Genomic DNA, 19,822 nt, shown 5'->3' on the forward strand with positions numbered 1-19,822 from the left:
ATGAACAGGAAGCTGACAGCACAGAGAATCATAGGTCTGCAGAACAGATGCAACACGGAGCCCTTCTGAATCCAACTGTTAAAGGATTACTGCATTTAAGATGGATTTGGGTTGTGTGGAGAGAGAGAGAGAGAGAGAGAGTTAGTGTGTGTTTTTTTTCAGGGCACAGCCCAGGGACCAAAGCAGATTGTGAGGAAAAGGAAAAAATATGGAAAGATCACGTGACCTTAGCATGTTTTAAAAATAACACAGGAGAACAGAAAATAATCCTGCTGAGCCACTATTGTGAATATAGGTTAGATAAGCTATGCTTTATTTAGGATCCCGTCAGCAAATATCATGCAGAAATATGTACAAAGATCAAATCATCTGCGGAGTGTCTATGTTTTGCATAAGTTTAGAGGATTTTATTAAATGGAAGTGCCAATGTGACTGACCTGACAAAAGCCCCTTTCATACTGTAATACCAGTAAATATCTGCAAAATGTATGGAATTAATTTAACGGAAAATTCAAAAATGTGCTGTTCACATAGGTAAGGACGTTCTGGATTTTTTTCTGGAAATCTGCGTCTGAATGTTCTGATTGGCTGGAGTGGATGTTGTCATATCAGCACGTTCTAAACATGTACATGCTCATTCCAGCAGTTTACTTCTGCGTTTACACAGAGCAGTGGTAAATTACCGGTAATGTTGCAACTTTTTTTTTCCGGAAAATTGCCGAAACTAAACTTACAGATAATTTCAAAAAGGGCCTGTTCACATATGATCTTATTCTAGAAACTTACAGGTAATTTTCCAAAAAAGTCTAGGGGGCTAAAGGGGCTAATGATGATTGCCTGGTGACATTATAAGGAAGAGCACAATCCCAAACCCTTCATTATCTTAACCTATGATGTGAAAAACAACAGACAAGGAACAATACATTGCATGCTTCATACATTTAAGCCCTTTGGAATGACTTTGTTTGTAAAAACTATAATATGAAATATTTCTAAAGCTGCTTATGAATGACCATTGGTGGAGAAAGATCCTTTTTGAACCAGATGGTATTAGGACATTTACCTGCAGGGAGGAAAGGGCAATGCTAACCTTCATACCTTGACTTTAAGGAGAGCTACAGCTGTGATGCTTCATGCAGTCCTCATGTCAGATCATGTGATCTAAGATTCAGAGGATGTTCCAGAAAAGCAGGATTACTAACAGCGATTGAGAGAATTGATGGTCATAGGTGGTTCATCCCTGTTAGTAATCCAGGGTATGAACTTGATGGTCTGGTGTTACCAGCTCAAAACCGTTCCTTGACTAAGACTGTAATATGTGTAAGTCATGCCATTATGCAGCCTCATGCTATCCGTGCATATGATATTACAGTACTTCAGTGGTTAAAACATGGAATCTTTGTTTGTTGACACTTATTTTATAGTTTGCGCTTTTTTCCTTCTTTTTTAAAGATGATTGTCATGCTTGCCAAGGCTGTATTTGTGCAGAATTACTTTGTATGAAGAAAGGTTAGGATTGAAATTTTTTATACACTTTACAATATAATTGTTTTACGTGACCAGGCAGAGCTCACGAGTCATTAATGCAGTGTTTATTGTTGCATAATACTTATTAAATCATTGTAGTTTTCTGATTTGTACTCCAGAAATAGGTTGTGGTGAATAATCGAAGGTGATTTTGTTGTTAAAGTGCTGTTCTGTAATCAGTAGTAAATCTACAGTATGTCCCATCAGGCACACAACATCATTAGATGTTAATATTAGGTTAGATTTAGGTTGTGATGACAGGCAACCCAAATTCAATGTCTAGCCAGCGTTTAAGTACAATGTTATTTTGACGTCCAATAGTGACGTCAAATGACATTGATATATGGTTCATTTTAGGTTGTGTTAAAAAGTGACCAAAATCCAACGTCGAGTCATCATATAAACCAACGTCATATTGACATTAAATACTGACAGGTATAGCAACTAAAACCCAACGTCTGATAGACGTCGTAGTGGTAACATCCACAAGCTGTACCATCATTAGACGTTGATATTTGGTTGATTTTTAGGTTGGACATTGACGATGGCCTGACGTTGGATTCTGATGTCAATCCAATTTTCATTTCCAAACAAAATGCAACGTCCTCACAACTTTGGGGTACAACGTCATGTTGATGTCCTGTACCTATGGGGTGTTTCAGATGTAGCAGCATTTAATGCACATAGCCAGCCATCGTTCACTGACAAGCTGTGCAATATTGCATTCATTAATGCAGATACTTTAAATCAATAGAAAAGTCTATATTTGAAATAAAATACTTTTGTGGACATGTAAATATTATTATTGTCGCATTTGATTAATTTGATTAATATATTTTTCCTTACAAATAACTTTTAACTCTGCTAATAAATCACTCCTGTTTGTATTAAGATGTGAGGTAGGCAACACTTTTAGGATGCTTGCATGCAGAGAGAGCTCTGATGGAGCATTTGATGCTTAGGATTGCGTAAGATCTGTCTTGAGGGTTTGGGAAAGTCAGGTCAGTTTGAATTCAAGTGAAAACTGAACAAAAATGTATATCAGATTGCACTTCAATTCCCACTGGCCAAGTGTGATGCAGTTTGATAGAACTTGCACCACCTCTGCAAAATTTGCATTTGAGATCAGTGATTTGGCATGAATCCTTTCTAATAACAGTGTGCTGGTGCCCTTGAAGTCTTACATAATGCAATGCCTCATTAGCGTAAGCAAGTGTGTTCTGGTAATAAACACACATGCTGCAGTGTACTGCAGTAGACAGCTTGAATATAAAGATGGTGCAGGTACTGTATGTGTGTGTGCTTCAGCTGTACGCAGTACACTGTCCGGGGCTGAGCATGAGCAACGGTGTCTCATTTCCCCATCACTAACACCCCCACCACTCATTGTGGGTGTGTTTCTGTCTTCCTCCCTCCTGCGATCTCACACACACACATACACCGCACGTACAGAGGAAGAAGCCGTGAGGAACTACTACTGCAAAGGGAATATTTCCTTCACAAAGCAGGATATCATCTCTCACTGCCTGACGCAAGTGTACATCCATCCTAAGAACATGTGGAGTTCCTGTCTGTCATTCTAATGAGGGATCTTTAGTGTGCTGGAGGAACACGCTCTGTGCTCGGACACCATTGCCGGCCGCTTTCTTTCTGTTTGGATTTACATTAAACGACCAAGTGTACAGCACACAGCTGCAGTCTGGATGGATTTGGGTCGAACCGAAATAATGTATGGAGAGACACATGCTTTCCTGTTTTTATAACCCGATTTAACCAACAACCACCAAACTGTGAGTGTTACACTCTGCAGTAGAGAGGATTATGCTTTTTCTCACATGCAACAATGTTTGTACAGTCTCTAAATAGGTTCCACGCTCAGAATTTGTTAATTGTTAAATTGTTAAATGTTAATTGTGAATGAATTTCATAAATTAGGTTAAGGAAAATAAAGGAAAACAATGTTTTTAAGACGCTTGTCTTCAGAGAACATCTGCAGTGTGTTGTCTCGGCATGTAGAGTCGTCAGATTGACTGATCACTGTTTAGGCTTTGCAGGATGGGCTGCAGAAAAAGTGGCCTGTTGTGTAACTGTAGCTGGACCAGCTATGTCTTTTATCTTGGCACAGATTGCCTCCACGTTTCATGCATGTCCACTGCAAAAAATATTTAATGTTTTTAATTTTCAGATGTGGTCTTGATTTATCATATATCATACCATCTGATCAACATCTTGTTTCTCATTTCTGATTACTGGATTATTTATTATTATTTTCATTATTAGTGACTGGCATCATTAGACAGTCTTGGACTCTTACCCGAAGGGGGGCTTACATTGGCGCACACATGAGGCTGTTTGATGTCAGAGTTTGATTTGTTTAGCTAATATGAACACTGTTTCTATGAAATCGTACCTGAGTCTGCCTGAAAAGGGTGGTCTGGCGGTATAGTTTGCTGGAACTCCTACCAAATCATTGAAGTGGACTGCTATTAATCATGTATTGGTCAAACATTGTGTTCATGCATTTCTGACGCTCATAACTGACGTTCTGCTAGCATGGAGAATGAAAGTAAAAATGTCTACCCGACTTCAACAGAAAACATTTCCTTCATTTGATCATTTGCGTTAAATTCTTGATAAATGGGTGCAATTGCCACTCAGTCTTGGCACGTTGCAAATGAAATTACATTTTCATATGTGCTGACATTTCTAAATAATCTTCTGAATTATTGATATTGATAACAGAAAATTTGTTGCTAACACTACCAGTCAAAGCTTTGCTAAACTGTTAAATCAAATGTTTGTTTTTTTTTTTTTATTTTTAGAAGCATAAAATGATTACTGATTCCACATTTCCGAATAGCAGTGTAATCACTTGCATCATTTAAAAAAAAAGATTCTAATCATTCAATCTGATTTTATGTTGTGCACCTTTTTCTGTTCAGCACTCCTGGGCAGACTCAAAGTGATAGTCTAACGGCTCAAGTGTTTAATTTTAAAGCTGAAAATACTCCCTACAAACAGGAAAGAGCTTCCTGCAGTAAATTCCAGCTCTTGGTTGCATCCTGTCCAGTCTAATCAGATCTCTGCTCACACACTGGTGTCAACTGTTGACTGTTCCTTCCTAAACACACAACTTTCTTATAGCAGGCAAATACACAATTCAGTATTATACAGTAGGTGGTAATTGTGACCTCACTGATTACTGGTATGTTATACTAGTGAAATAAATATGCTGCGAATCTCTATTTCTACCCTAGTTCACCCATTTTTTTCTCAAAGTAGTAGTATATTGGAGTTAGTATAATGTATAATTTCCTGTCTAAAGCGGAAAAAACATAGTTGCCAACCTAAGCGACTGGAGACTTCTTCAGACTTTAATCTTTAGCAGAGAGTTGAAGACTAAAAGATCATCACTGTTCACTAATATCTTGCCCTAAACGGTATGCTTGAACGCTATAATTTGTGCTTTAGTGTGGAAAATAGACAATTGTGTGTGGCTTTTTTCATGCTGCTGACACTTGCATCATCAATAATAGATTAGTGGTTCAGGTTGAAGTGTCTTTGGCAGTTCTACATTACACCTCTTACATCTGCTCTTTATTAGCTCCTCTACATTAACACGGTTCAAGGCACCATTTTTCCTGTAATATCTGTAATTTCCGGGGCTGGGGGAACTGAGACGTCTCACAAGAAAGGTATCCAGGCTGTGTTGTGCTAATATACTTGTAATTAGAATTTTTTTCAATGTAGGCGTGAGAACTCTTTCTGGAATGTTCTTGGAGTGAAAGTTCAGTTTCCACATTCAGGTACGAGCGCACCTCCCTACTACTTTGCAGAGCAATCGGTATTGTTAGAAACACTCTGCAAAAACCTGTGTTTAGTCTGTAAATTATAGGTGTGCTGTTTTAGTGTGTGCTAGGGGTCTAATGACCAGCACACTCATTATTTAACAGCTACAAGTGCCGCAGATCACTTGCAAACACCCTGAAACTGCTTATCGCCATCAAATTCCAGGGCACTGCTAACTAGCAGTTGCTTTCCACATCAATTTTATTGATCAAGCGAGAAATCTCTTTGAGATGCCCAACCTTTTAAGCTGACTGCCTGCTTTAGTGAAGCTGGTGGCCCAGAAAAGATGGCCACTGATCTGCTAGAAAGCCTCTCAGTTTCACCTGGCTGTCAGAGCTCACTATTAGCTGCCTCTCTGGGCTCTTTGAACCTCTGCGCTCTTTCTGGCAGGTCTGAGGTCTGCCTGAAACAAAGACTCTCTTTAGTGGAAGAATTATTCTTTGGCTCTAAGTTGGACTGCCCATGTCTGCCCTTTGTTTCTTGGCACAGCACTACTTCAGCTAGGCCTCAGGCCTGAATAAACGTGAATGTATAAATATACTCAGGCGTTGTAGTGCACAAAAAGACTTATTGTTTGCTAGTGCTGCTAGTAGGGAATTATTGGATCACTGCTGTTTTAGAACCTTGTTGGATTTTTATTTTATTTTGCAGAATGAGACTTTCTTTTGATTTAGTTGGGTGCAAACTAAAAATTGTGTTTGCAATGTCTGCAAGAAAATGGATTTAAAATATTTAATGGAATTAAAATCTCAAATTGCTTGTGTCTGAAGTGTTGTTTTAGGAGTCAGGTTTTATCTGTTTAGCTTCACACTGCTCAGATTGCAGAATGCTGTGCGTACGCTGAGCTCTGTGTTGTTGTGATTAATTAAAAGATAATCTCATTAGATTAGAGAATCAGAAGTGCTTAGCCTGACTCTTATAAATGGCTTCCAGCTCTGTGGAGTGACTCTCCTGTCTGACTGTTACCTGACCACACACAAAATCCGCATTGTGAGCATGAGCAATTGGTTAAGTAGGAATGAAATCCCAGGACCTAATAGGGTCTTTTCACCCAAAAATGAAAATTTTTCTCACCCTTGATCCATTTTAGACCCATAAGACATTTATCTTTGAACAATGTCTTTATTTGTGTGACAAAGATGAACAAAACTCAGGAATTTTTAGGAATGATGAGTAAGCGGTGACAATTTTTAGTTTAACTCACTTTGATGGCCAGTAAAGACTACAAGCAAGTATAACTGGCCTTCATTTGTATTAACCTGAAGGTCACGTTCATCTTAGTTTTTTTTTGTGTTACCCACATATAATATCTGCATATAAACATGTATGTTTACTCATACCTTACTGTTGAATGAGGCATTGAAAATCATGATCACAACTAGCAGCTGTGGGCAGTCAATTTCATTCATTCATTAATTTTCCTTCGGCTTAGACACTGATTTATCAAAGGTCGCAAAAGCAGAATGAGTTGCCAGTTATTCCAGCATATGTTTTACATAGTGGATGCCCTTCCGGCTACAACCCACTACTGGGAAACACCCCTACACGCTCATTCACACACACACTTATACACTGTGGCCAATTTATTCAAATCATCTATAGTGCATGTCTTTGGACTGTGGGGAAAACTGGAGCACCCGGAGGAAACCCACACAAACACGGGGAGAAAATGCAAACTCCACACAGAAACGCCAACTGACCCAGCTGGGACTCAAACCAGTGACCGTCTTACTATAAGCCGACAGCGCTGACCACTAAGCCACCATGCTGCCCTGGCAGTCTTTTTTTTTTTTGAAATATTATCTATTCTTTATCCCTTAAAAAGATCAAAATATTTGTTAATGGGCAGCTTAGGTGACAGCTTAGTTGGAACCAGAATTGTTAAAGTAATAAAACAGTCAAAAATGAGAGTTCTTCTCCTTATGTTGTTGCAAACCTGATTTTGAAGAAAAATACTGTAACTCAGTGGCTACTGTCAAATATAGTTTGGTTTTTACATTATTTAAAATATTTTAAAATATTTTATTATACATTAAATTTGTCATTGAGAAGCTTGCACAGGCATTTGGAGCTTGGCTTATGGTTGGTTATAGGGCTTTGCGAATTGGCCTAAAATCAAAATCTCGATTAATTGAACATTTTATCTCTATTACGATTAATGAACGATTATTTTATTTATTTATTTTTGCCTCAGTGTTGAGTTTCTTAATGGGTTTTTTTCTCAATGCTACTTTAAATGTACAAGAAGCTAAAACTCGCTCATTTAGAGGCGGGAACAGGCAGATGTGCAACAATTATAATCGTAAGATAAACACAAAATAAAAGTCTTCACCTGGAGCTCCTCCACAGGACTTGACACTGAAAACACATGCTCCAACGAGCTTGCGGCTCTCAGCGCCGCCTGTGCTTGTCACCGCTACCAAACCAACCAATTACAGAGAGTGTAGTTAAATTTTTTGAGAGGTGCACAGGTATGTGGCCATGTGAAGGTTGCGCAGGACCATACGTGCGCTTGATGCAGAAGTATAAATGAGCCTTAACAGAGCGGGATCGCATGACTCCACATGTGGTAGGGAAAGTAATCGAAAAAATTTACCTGGAAAAGTTTGATTGATCACTAGTTCTGAATGTTCATTTTGATTACTTTTCGATTAATTGCACAGCCACAGTTAGATAGCAAAAATGATGCCTTGCAAGCATAGCAAATGAGCATTACAACAAACTTATAAGTAATTTATTCCATCTCTGGCTCTCAAAGGCTAATAACGAATTGTCCGGTCTCTAAATGGAGGCCAAAATTTGACTAAAAGTAGTGTATTCTAGCCTTTACAGTTTCTGCTGGTCATCTTGCCGCAGCCTTCACACAGGCGTAACGGGGCCATTCTTCTGAAGCCTGAACTGTCTGCTGTTTATCCGCCACCAAGGACAAGACCCCCTAGGCCTCTCTCTCAGTGTCTGTCACATGGCTCACTGCATGGGCATTTTTCTCATGGTTCGGGCCCCTGCTGTCGCCTCTTACAGTCCGATGAATCCAGCACCTCTGACCCTACAGACACATAAAAGGAATGTGTGGACGAGGGTCAGAGGAGGGGACAGAGGTATGTTGTTGAGATTGTGGGAGGTAGATGCCTTTCAAATAGGTCAGATCCTCTCACAATAAAGCCTGACCATGAGAGAGAGGGGTAGAAATGGGGGCATGAACTGAATGTTACTCCTGTGGCAATTAGGGGCATGAATGAGGTGCTTGCTGAGCAGCGTGGTAAACGGGTCACAGGGTTAAACTGTGTTTAGTGCAGAAATGTACAAGGGGGATGTATTGAAGATTCATGTTTTATTATATGTATATATGGGTGTTTATAGTGTGTGTTGTGAGGCTATGTAAAACTTTCATGTAAATTTTACATTTTTACTTTTATGTAAAAAATTCTAGATATTTACTGATTTTTCTATGATTAAAATAATGTCAGCGGTAATTATGCTGTATATTTTTAGGTAATTTAGTTGTATAAAATTATTAGTTAAAGTTTTATGGTATCCTAATTCGCATACTTATAATACGTTCTAAAAGTTTGTACTATTTTTGTGAAGAAAATACTGAGTGTGTAAGAGAAGAGTATGTAAACTTTGGGACATACTCTTTCTTCATCACCTCTCAATCATCTTGACACATCATCCAGCAGGTGACATTCGCCAGTCTTTCATGCAGAGAAATTTTCTTAGGTCTTTTGGTAATTATGATTCAGATGTTAATGTCCAAACACGTCTTTATATAAGTTCACATTGTTGTTGCAGATGAAATAAATAATGGAAAACGTAATTCATATATTTTCCATTTGGCTAGATATTAATTAATAGTCATTTAAACAACTTATCGGAGCCTCTCTACTTGACGGTTGGTCTCATGTTTGTAGTTTGTTTACACTTTTTCCCTCGATTTTGTAGTTCTAATCGAATGCACATCCAACATGCAATACATTGTGAGCAATATTAACGGTTGTAGTACAGACCATTCCACACTTTGAGTTTCTTTTTTTTTTTAAAGATTTATTTTTGGACTTTTTGTCTTTATTAAGCGGATAGGACAGTTTTACAGACAGGAAGCGAAGTGGGAGAGAGAGAGGGGGTAAGGATGGGAAATGTCCACGAGCTGGGATTCGAACTCGGGAGGCCCTGAAATGCTACTGCACCATATGTCAGCGCACTAACCTCTAGGCTATTGCACTGACAACACTTTGAGTTTCTAATGGAAATAGTACACCATCCGGGAAACTTTGGCATGCTCTTTTCAACATACTATGGTTTGGAACATACTAATTCTATTTTAAATACTATTTAGGATGGGAAGTATACGAATTGTGATGCAGTATTAGAAAAAAATATGCAGTATTGATTGGCCCTCAACTTGAAAAACCTTCTTTGTACAGGATCTGTACATTAAAATAAACTGTACAGAGAAATCTTTGAAAATTAAGGTCAATGGGGTATACGCACTACTAGTGTTTTTCAGCCAATGATAAACTTCCAGTGAAAGCTTAATGTTACAGCATATTTTACAGCATCGATGTTGTAATGTGATTAATATGCAATCCGTTAATTAGACTGAAGCATTCATTTAGTTGTTCAAGTGTAAATCAAGATGAAAGATTATGGAACCGCTAGCACCGTCAATATCAGCAGTAGGGCTGGGCGATTAATCAAAGTAATCGAAATCGACATTCAGAACCGAACCGAAATATCGCGGTACACCAACCACGATACGTATCGCGAAACTCTCATTGCGAAACTCTTGAGTGAGCGATCACACTCTGTATACTACTGTATACGCAGGATAGCTGCTTCGCATATATTGAGATTGCAGATCTCTCAGACACATTTAAGTCGCTTGTGTGGGAAGATTTTGGTTTTCCAGTGGAGTACATGAATGGAATTCCTGTTGTAGACAAGGCGCACGCCTATCTGTCGTAACTTCCACGAAACTTACTTATACGGAATAACATTTAAAGTGTGCTAATTTCACAATGTGAGGGTGTAAGCAAAAGACTGACAACAGAACTGCCAACAAAAGGGATTTAATGTACAAAAATGAAACCAGAATAATGCCCAAATATACATAAAAGAGAACTATTTACAATAATAAAAATGATTTAATAAAGTAGCAAATTCAAACAAAGTATCAAACAAAAATTTGTTAAACTGGAGTAAGGGGACAATAGTGAAGCCAAACAAAAGAAAGAAATATAACAAAACAATTCTAACTCATGAATACCTCGCTAGAAACTGATAAAAGAAAAGAAAAGGTCACCAAAGATGACATTCACCTCTTACCTGATGTCTTTAACAATACGTTTTCTACATGTTTGCAAAATGTACGTCGTACGACATCTTGCCTATCCACCTTACTCTGAGAAAAGAGTGAACTTGAGGAGGTATAGCTCAATATGACGGGAAAGAGCTGAGCCAAAAAGTAACTGACAAATCAATCGAAATAAAAAATGAACAAAAACACAAAATTTCTGAAAGTGGGCAAAAGTAATGCAAAATAATTTTAAATTCAAAAACAACAAAAATCATAATCAAGTCAGCAAAATACACGAGAAACGAGATCAAAGGAAAAAGCGCTCTTTTCTGCTTTTCCTGACGCCCTTTCTATATCTCGCGCCACGTCATCCAATGATGATAGATCGGTCTCCTGACCAATCCGCTGTCGTGAAGGCGGACCTACAGAAATGGAGAGAAAGAGAATGGGAGGTAGAGATGCGCGGATCAGCTGAAATGACAGCCGAATCCGCGGCTTCATACTAATCATCCATCCGCCACCCGCCTGCACATATACTTTTATCTGATAGCTTATGTATCCGCACCCGATCGTCACTTTAATAATTTAATTCTTTGTTTTAGGCATGATGATAGGTCAGCGTGAATAATAACAGCAGATTCAGTGAGCTAATCTGCTCATCTCTGATAGTAAAATAATACGCAAAAAAAAAATAAATGAATAAAAGAATCGTTCATTAATTATAATAGAGTTAAAAGGTTCAATTAATTGAGATTTTGATTTTAGGCCAAATCACCAAGCCCTAATCAGCAGGCGAGCACAGAATGTTATGGGTCATATTTTAAATACATGGCGAGGGTTAATGCAGTGTTTTTTTTTTCTTTTCTATCTGAGACCCACTTTATATTGTATATCTACCTGGCAGTGAAGATAACTGATTTTTAAAGAAATCAGACCTTTAAACATAGCAATTTTATAATGGAAAGACAGTTCACCAGAAGCACTGAGGCTGGCTGACTGAAATGAAAAGTCTGTGCATATACCCCATTTATAAAGGCACATTTCTTTAGGAGACCTTAGCTCTCTTTAGTTGTGAAGCTTTTTGTGTTCTTTTTTGTGTTGTAAAGAACGCTCAAGACAAAAAAAAGGATTATTGTGCTGCATTTTGATTAAGGTTATAAAACAGTCAATTACTAACATTTAATTATATTATATATTGAATAATACATTTAATTCATTATTATTTAAAACTGCTGTACATGTTTTCCTTCTGTTTTATTTCTAAAATCCTTTTAAGTATTTAAATCACTATTCAGTTCTTACTTTTATTGTTTTTTTTTTCTTACTTTTATTTCATCTGGTTTGTTTTTAAATTGCTAATAATATAATTTGCAGCCAGTGTAATATGATAATGAGGCAAAATATCAGCCATTTGGCTAGTGATCAGACCTTGCTGCTTTTTTATTAGTTTGAGATTTACAGTTCTAAAATTACAGCATTATCTTTAATGAGACACACAATGTGTTCATGGTAGGAGCTTGAGTCTGTTTCTGCGCTCTAAGACATACTGTAATAATTAATCTAGCCTGGCATCTACAGTACAGGGTTGAAGGAGCCGAAGCACCAACCATTCACCTCAGCTCAGGGTTACAGCTATAAATACCCTCTTTCTTCCTCTCTCCTTGTCTCTATCACTCCCTCACACTCTCTCTCGTCGTCTCTACTGACTTCTACTACCACGTGTTGTTCATGTGTCTGTATATGATGTGTGCATTTAAAAAAGCAGAAAAGTGTCCATGCGTTCAAACGTCATTTGGTTAGTCAGGAAAAATTCAGTGTTTCAGTTCTTCTGTCTTGTGTTAATCATATGCTTTTTGTTTTGTTTTATTTTGTAAAATCATAAGGATTTTTAGTGACGATAACTGTCTGTACTGTTTGCAGGCTTTATTTATGTTGCGTTAAAATGAGGATAGCAGATCCTGCTCATAGCCGTTCCATTCTTTGCAATGTTGATTCAGTTGTGTGTATGTATGTGTGTCTTTGGTGCTCATGGCCATAGTCAGCTTTGCAGCACTGTTTAGCCCTCTAGCAGCCAGCATCAGACCAGCACACACACATTCAGATTTACTTCAAGCATAGAGAGCGGGTTTGGTAAATATGCTTAAGTCCTGCAGCGCGTGGAGGTCAGAGTAAAATCACCTCACACCATAAACAAAGAGGAGAAATACCTGCTGATACAAACTCATTCTCTGTGCTCTGACTTTTGTCCTAACAGACCGCTTTTTCTCTGTCTCTCTCTCTTTTAGAGTACAACAATGGAGGAAACTGTCATATGGGAACAGCACACGGTGACTCTTCACAGGGTGAGTGTTGAACATTGCCTCTTTTTCCTGTTCTCAATTGTTGCTCCTTTAATCTTCTCTTTAGCATTTCACTCTTCTTAATCTGATGAGGGTTAATTTTCTTTTTCTTTTCTTGGTTCCTTTAGTCAATTGTGTGCCAGTATTAGTAATTATTTATTGAATTGTGTTTATTATATTTTACATATTTATTTTCTTCTTCATTATGAAATAAAATGAATTTTAGTTATATTTAAAGGCCACATATTTTACATCGTTTTCAAAATTTGAAATCTTTTGTGTCTTCAGAATGTGTCTGTAAAGTTTCAGCTCAAAATACCCATCATACCTTTTTAAATCTGGGACATTTAAGCAGTTTGGACATTCCAACTGTTTTTGTTACCTGTGCCTTTAATGCAAATGAGTTGGTTCTCTCCGCCCACCATTCCCACGTGCGTGCTGCCTTTATATAGATAAACAGCACAGTGACAGACAGGAATGAAGCAGATCTCCCTTACTATAGTAAGAACTTTCCCAACTGTTATTTAATATATATTTGTTGTGGAGTTAATTCAAGCCTTTCTGCAACGATGAGTCACACACAGTGTCGTTATGAAGCACGCTTTCAAACACACACGTTTTTGCACGGCAACTGTGACAGGATACATGTTAATATACACTGCTGTGTGGACATCTGTTATCTTAATGTACAAAATAAACCTGATTTGTGATCTACAAATCAGAATTGAAGCGTCTTTGTTTATAATTGTACTGACACTATGTGGCTGTGTTGATAAATTTCGTAGCCATTTTACTGTATTTATTACAAACATGCACTGTTTAAAAATGTTTTAAACTTGTAATACTTATTCTTGTGGTGCAGATGATCACAGAGAGATGAGATCTTTTAATCTCGGTTGCTTTGCGCATATCCTGTCTTGTGGATATGATTATATGCATGACTATGGAGACATGTTAATACGCGTCTGTCAATCAATTCGGTGGGCGGGTAAACTGCACTCCTACACCACATTGCGGTGGGCCTCAAAATAGGAGGGATTTGGATCCTATTTTAATGTCAGGACATTTAAAAAAGAGACTTATTGTCTTAATGACTGTGGACACACTCTACCTACCCACAGTTCTGTCCTAACAGTTTACAAAAGTTGATTTTCATCATAGGTGCTGTTTCATCTAATTTGGTTAGCAAATCTTAAAAAGTCTATGTGTGTATGCATGTATGTATGACCAGGAGGCTTTTCTGTGTGGACTTTGCATGTTCTCCCATGTTTGTTTCCTCCTAGTGCTCTGGTTTTCCCCCACAGTCCAAAGACATGAATTGGATGAACTAAATTGGCCATAGTGTATGAGTGTATGTGTAAATGCGAAAGTGTATTGGTGCTTGCTTGTACTGGGTTGCGGCTGGAAAGGCATCTACTGCGTAAAACCAATGCTGGAATAGTTGGCGATTCATTCCACTGTGGCAACCCCTGATAAATAAGGGTCTAAGCCGAAGGAAATTAATGAAATTGGCCACAGTGTGTGAATGGGAGAGAGAGAGAGAGAGAGTGTGTGTGTGTGTGTGTGTGTGTGTATGTGTGTTTCCCGGCAATCAGGACTAGGTTGCAGCAGGAAGGGCATCTGTTGTGTAAAACATATGCCAGAGTAATTGGTGGTTTATTCCGCTGTGGCGACCCCTGATAAAGCAGGGACTCGGCCTAAAGAAAGTGATCAAGGGTTATCTACAGCAGTGTTTCCCAACCCTGTTCCTGGAGGCACACCAACAGTACATATTTTGGATGTCTCCGTTATCTGACCCATTAACTTCAGGTTTTGGAGTCTCTTCTGATGTTATGATAAGATGATTCAGGTGTGATTGATTAGGTTGAAAATTGTGGACTGTTGGTGTGCCTTCAGGAACAGGGTTGGGAAACACTGATGTACCGTACCATTAGCAATTTTTTTTCATTATACTTTACAGTAGAATCTGTTAATTAGCATTACTTAATGCATAAGCTAACAATGCACAAAACATGTGGGATTTTATTATTATGAATCACTGGCAGTAAACATTCAGATTTTCTTAGTAGTTATTGCTTTATGTCTATTTAAAACAGCATAATACATGTTTATAATTTTTAAAACAAAGTAATGTTGTGATTTTCTTTTTTAATTAATTAATTATTTTTTTTGGCCTAATATGGTGACCCATGCTTGGAATTTGTGCATTTAACCCTTCCAGGTGTACACACACAGCAGTGAACACACACTTGGAGCAGTGGGTAGTACTTAATGTTAATTTAGGCCATTAATCAGTTACCAGCCATAACATGAAAATAGTTATTTGCTTATTGGTTTTGAACAATTTTTTTTTATTGATGCATTCTTTTTTTTTTTTTTTTTTTTTTTCATCTCTCTTTCCTCTCTCTTCTCTTTTGGGATGGCTAGCTACAGGATGTGTGGTCATTGAGTACACAATAGTCGATCCCCCAGATGGCAGGAAGCAGCGTGTGAGGGGACAAAATGCCTGCTTTGCTCCACTTCCTGTTCCTTTTCCTCTTCCTGCATGTTCCTAGGCTCAAAATGCATCTAAACCAAAGTCCGAGAAAGACTGAGAGATTACGCAACCGTCATTTAGGCACAGTATTTTTTTAAGCCCCTCCTTCTGTAAGAGTCCAATTCTTGGATCAGTTTCATAACATGATGTCTGTATTAAACTTGAGCTCAGGCAGTCCCTCTGTGTCCTGTTTTTTTTTTTTTTTTTTTTTTTTCATGTACTGACAGCCTAAACAAGCTAAAAGGTGAGCGGGCATTAAGCCTTTTACCAGAGACTTTATTATAGGTGCAATCTCTTCAGCTGTGTCAGTCGGCTCCTGGATAGCAGAATTACATGGCCAGTATTACTGGTCTGTTACCAACCACTAAATAAACAAGACTGAGTTCTTTCCCCCTCACCTGCTCAGACTCGTGATATGATTTATAGCTGTTTGTGTTCAGAGGAAGAGCTGGACACTCACAGTCCAGATGGTTTGGATGGCAAAGAGAGGTAGAACAGGCCTGTGTGTGTGTGTGTCAGGACGCTCCGTGTCATCAGGAAAGTCTCTGAACACAGCTCTACCCTCCGGCCATCTGTCTGGAATCTGTCTGTCATTCTTCTTCACTCTCTTCTGTCTTTCTTTGTGATTGCTTCAGTGCAAAAAGCCCTGAACTTCAGACACCTGGGGGATTGAAAAGCTGCCAGGCATTACACACACACAAATACGCACACTTACACATGCAGAGTAACCTACATATTTTGTTCCCCATTCTCTCCCATGTAATGTATGTTGTGAGTTCCCAGAGCTCACCCTTTATTTTGTTTCTATGTTTGTGTGTGTTGCAGGCACCGGGTTTTGGGTTTGGAATCGCCATCTCAGGGGGCCGTGACAACCCTCATTTTCAGAGCGGAGAGACCTCCATAGTGATCTCAGATGTACTCAAAGGGGGACCAGCAGAGGGACTTCTACAGTAAGATATTTAATATCTAAACCAGATATTTAAAATAGATTACATAAACGGTTAAAAAATCAGAGAGTTATATGAATGAAATTATACATTTGTATTTTGTAATTTGTATTTATTTATTTTACTTATGCACCACTATCTAATCCATATTTAAAGTTTATTTTATATTCTATATAAAAAAAATTATCTTATTTTTTCATATATGTTTGAGCAAGCATATAATATGCTTTTCCGGACACTTTATTGGGTACACCTTGCTCATACTAGGTTGAACTCGGTTTTGCCTTAAAGGGGACCTATTATTTCCCTTTTTACAAGACGTAAAATAAGTCTCGGATGTGCCTAGAGTGTGTATGTGAAGTTTCAGCTCAAAACACACCACAAATAATGTTTTAGAACCTTTAAAAACTGCCCCTTTTAGGCTTTGATCCAAATTGTGTCTTTTTGGTGACTGTTGCTTTAAATTAAAATGAGATTGATCTACTTTTAAAAGAGGGCGGAGCATAGTGCGTCAGCTTAGTGGCAGATTTATAACAGGACTAATGTTATCTCTATGATAAACTGACATCAAAAGAAGTGACTCAAAAGATGGAGACTCCGGCAGGGCCACATATTTTGATCTAACTGTGCAAAACATCACTTCATTTTTTTTTTTGTTCGTGTTGTACCCAGGTAAATGTCTGCTTCCATGACATTAGAAACAGACGTTTTCCTTTAGCCTCATAACTTTATGTTATCGCCTGTTCGCTGTACTAGTTGTTACCAGGTTATGGCAAAAAAATACAGGCTCACAACATCCAATCACATAAGAGGAACTGAAAAGCAATATGGTGTTTACGACATCACAGAGAAGGTAGCATTTAAAGCCTTAAAAGCACAAACTGTTTCTTGATTCTAAGAGTGTTTTTGGACGCTGATAACAAAAAGTCACAGGCAAATTAAACTTTAGTGACAAGGCAGCCCTGGTCCAATCGGGCCAGTAACGATCATGTTTAATGTCTCGAGCATCTCGTACATTGGCCCGGGACCACCAAGCAGTCCTTATTGTTGAGCCCTGTCTGATGTTCATTTGTGGATCTTAAAACTCCACATTTATAATGCCTCAGCATCTTCAGCGGGAACAATTTGAAATCTCTAATGGTCCACGGCTGCTTCGCACTGAGGGCTGTTTATGCTAATGAGGGAGAGATCATCACTAATGGGCAGGAATGTCTCTCTCTGATGATATGCAGTTATTCCTCTAGGATTTTTTCCAGCTGTGGCGGCAGGTCTTTACACAGATCTACCAACTACCTATGGTGTTGTTTCAATGATGAATGTCGTGAGCGCAGTATTACAAGTGGAGCTAGCATTTTTGTTATACGAGCATGCAAATCTTTCTGCTTGCACTCCGATTTCCGTTGTTCATGCACAAAACTTCTTGCATGCCTCAAATATACACTGCTTAAGCGCAGATGCTCTTGTGCACTCTCAAATAAACTCTGCTGAAGTGCAATTTAGTGGGTTTATGTAACGAGTATGTCTCCAGTAATTATTTGATTTGCTAGGAAGATTTATGAATGTCTCCACTAGACCTACAGAGCAGCTGTAATGCCTCCTGAAGTAATGTAAAACGGCTTTATACTCCAGCAAGATAAAGTCATTGTATGCAGAGCCATAGATCTTTGTCTATAAAGTATAATTATGGAAACTGTGTTCATCTTAACTGAAAGCTTCATCGTGTTTGCTGGCCTCATGCATCATACACCTGTCAGTCAGTCAGTCAGTCAGTCAGCATGTCACCTTAAAGGGTTAAACAAATAACGCACAGCACTACTACGGTTACAGAAAAGTTTGCGCTGTTATAATTCACTTACCTTTTAATACGTTTTGGTGCGATTATTACCCGCTAATAAAACAAAACAAAACAACGACTGACGGTTTTGAATGAGAAGGTGTAATGTAGTCGTGGCGGGATGAATTTTGGTGTGGTGCCCCGCAATGGAAGAATGAATAAAGTGGAAACCATGATATGTACAAAGGGAGAATGTCAATCAAAGTGTTTCTGCAGGCTATTTTTATCAAGTGTGTTTATAAAAAATATTATTAATTAATTTTTGAAATTAGAAACTGGCTATATTCACACACTGTTGCCACACAACTGTGTTTAAACGCCTTTTAAAAGTGATTCCCCTTTATGAACTGGCTTAATTCTTGGTGGCACATATTTCAACAAAGTGCTAGAAACCTTTATCTGAGCATCACACGGTTTCTGCAGATTTGTCAGCTGCTCGTCCACCATATAAATCTCTCATTCCGCCACATCCAGAAAGTGCTCTATTGGATGAGATTGGACTGGTGAGCTTGAGATTGGACTATTGGACTGGTGAGTGTGGAGGCCATTTAAGTATAATGAACTCCATGTCAGAAAATGGTTTATAAGGTGATTTGAGCTTTGAGAAATGGTAGGTAATCTTGCTGGAAGGAGCCTTGTGAAGATAAATACACTGTGGTCATGAAGCAATTGACATGGCTAGTGACAAGCAGGCTGTGGTCTTTAAATGATGCTCTGTTGGTACTAATATGCCCAAAGTGTGCACATCACACCATTGCATCACTACCACCAGCCTAAACCTTTGATACATTGTAGGATCGATCATACTTTCATGCTGTTACTCAAAATTCTGAACCAGACATCCTAATGCCATAGTACATGCCAAGACCAAGCAGCCATTTCTAATTTTCTATCATCCTATTTTGTTGAGCCTGTTTGGGTTGAAGCTACTATTTTCTGTTGTAAGTTGACATGGTGTGGTTTTCTGCTGCTGTAGCTCATCTGCTTTAATGGTGTGCGTTTAGAGATTCTCTTTTACCTCAGTTATATTGTATTTAGAACAGCCTATCTGAGACCAACTCTCCCACCATGTTCAGAGTCTCATAAATTACCTTTCTTCTTCATTCTGATGCTTTAGTTGAACTTTATCAGATTGTTATGAACAGGTTAAATACATTAAGTTTCTCCCATGTGATTGGCAAATTAAGTAATTGAGTTAACAAGCAGTTTAACTTGTGTACCTAAAAAAGTGGCCCATGAGAGTGCTATGTGTGTGTAATAGGAAATGTTATTTTTAATGTATGTATTTTTTTATATAATATAATATAATATAATATAATATAATATAATATAATATAATATAATATAGCACTGTAATATTTCTGATTTTAGGGTCGAGAAGCAGAAATAACTATTGTTTAAATATGATCTTATAATATTATGCTCTAATATATTGTATCATGTTTATATTTTACATTGAGTATATATTTGAGATTTAGATTTTCTTTTCTTCAC

At 38.0% G+C, this 19,822-nt stretch overlaps 1 protein-coding gene across 14 annotated transcripts in view; it reads left to right on the forward strand.

Moving 5' to 3' along the window:
- tjp1a (tight junction protein 1a) overlaps positions 1 to 19,822 on the forward strand; it is a 186,034-nt gene that overhangs the window by 112,072 nt on the left and 54,140 nt on the right. For 13 of the 14 annotated variants that reach the window (XM_056461582.1, XM_056461575.1, XM_056461579.1 and 10 more), the window contains 2 exons: positions 12,958 to 13,014; positions 16,373 to 16,497. In XM_056461582.1, coding sequence (XP_056317557.1) covers positions 12,958 to 13,014; positions 16,373 to 16,497 — 182 coding nt within the window. Of the gene's footprint in view, positions 1 to 2,972; positions 3,318 to 12,957; positions 13,015 to 16,372; positions 16,498 to 19,822 lie in introns of those variants that run through there. The other variant, XM_056461586.1, reaches the window with a different exon arrangement.

Source organism: Danio aesculapii, chromosome 7 (genome assembly GCF_903798145.1).
Source record: "Danio aesculapii chromosome 7, fDanAes4.1, whole genome shotgun sequence".
Taxonomy (NCBI): Eukaryota; Metazoa; Chordata; class Actinopteri; order Cypriniformes; family Danionidae; genus Danio; species Danio aesculapii.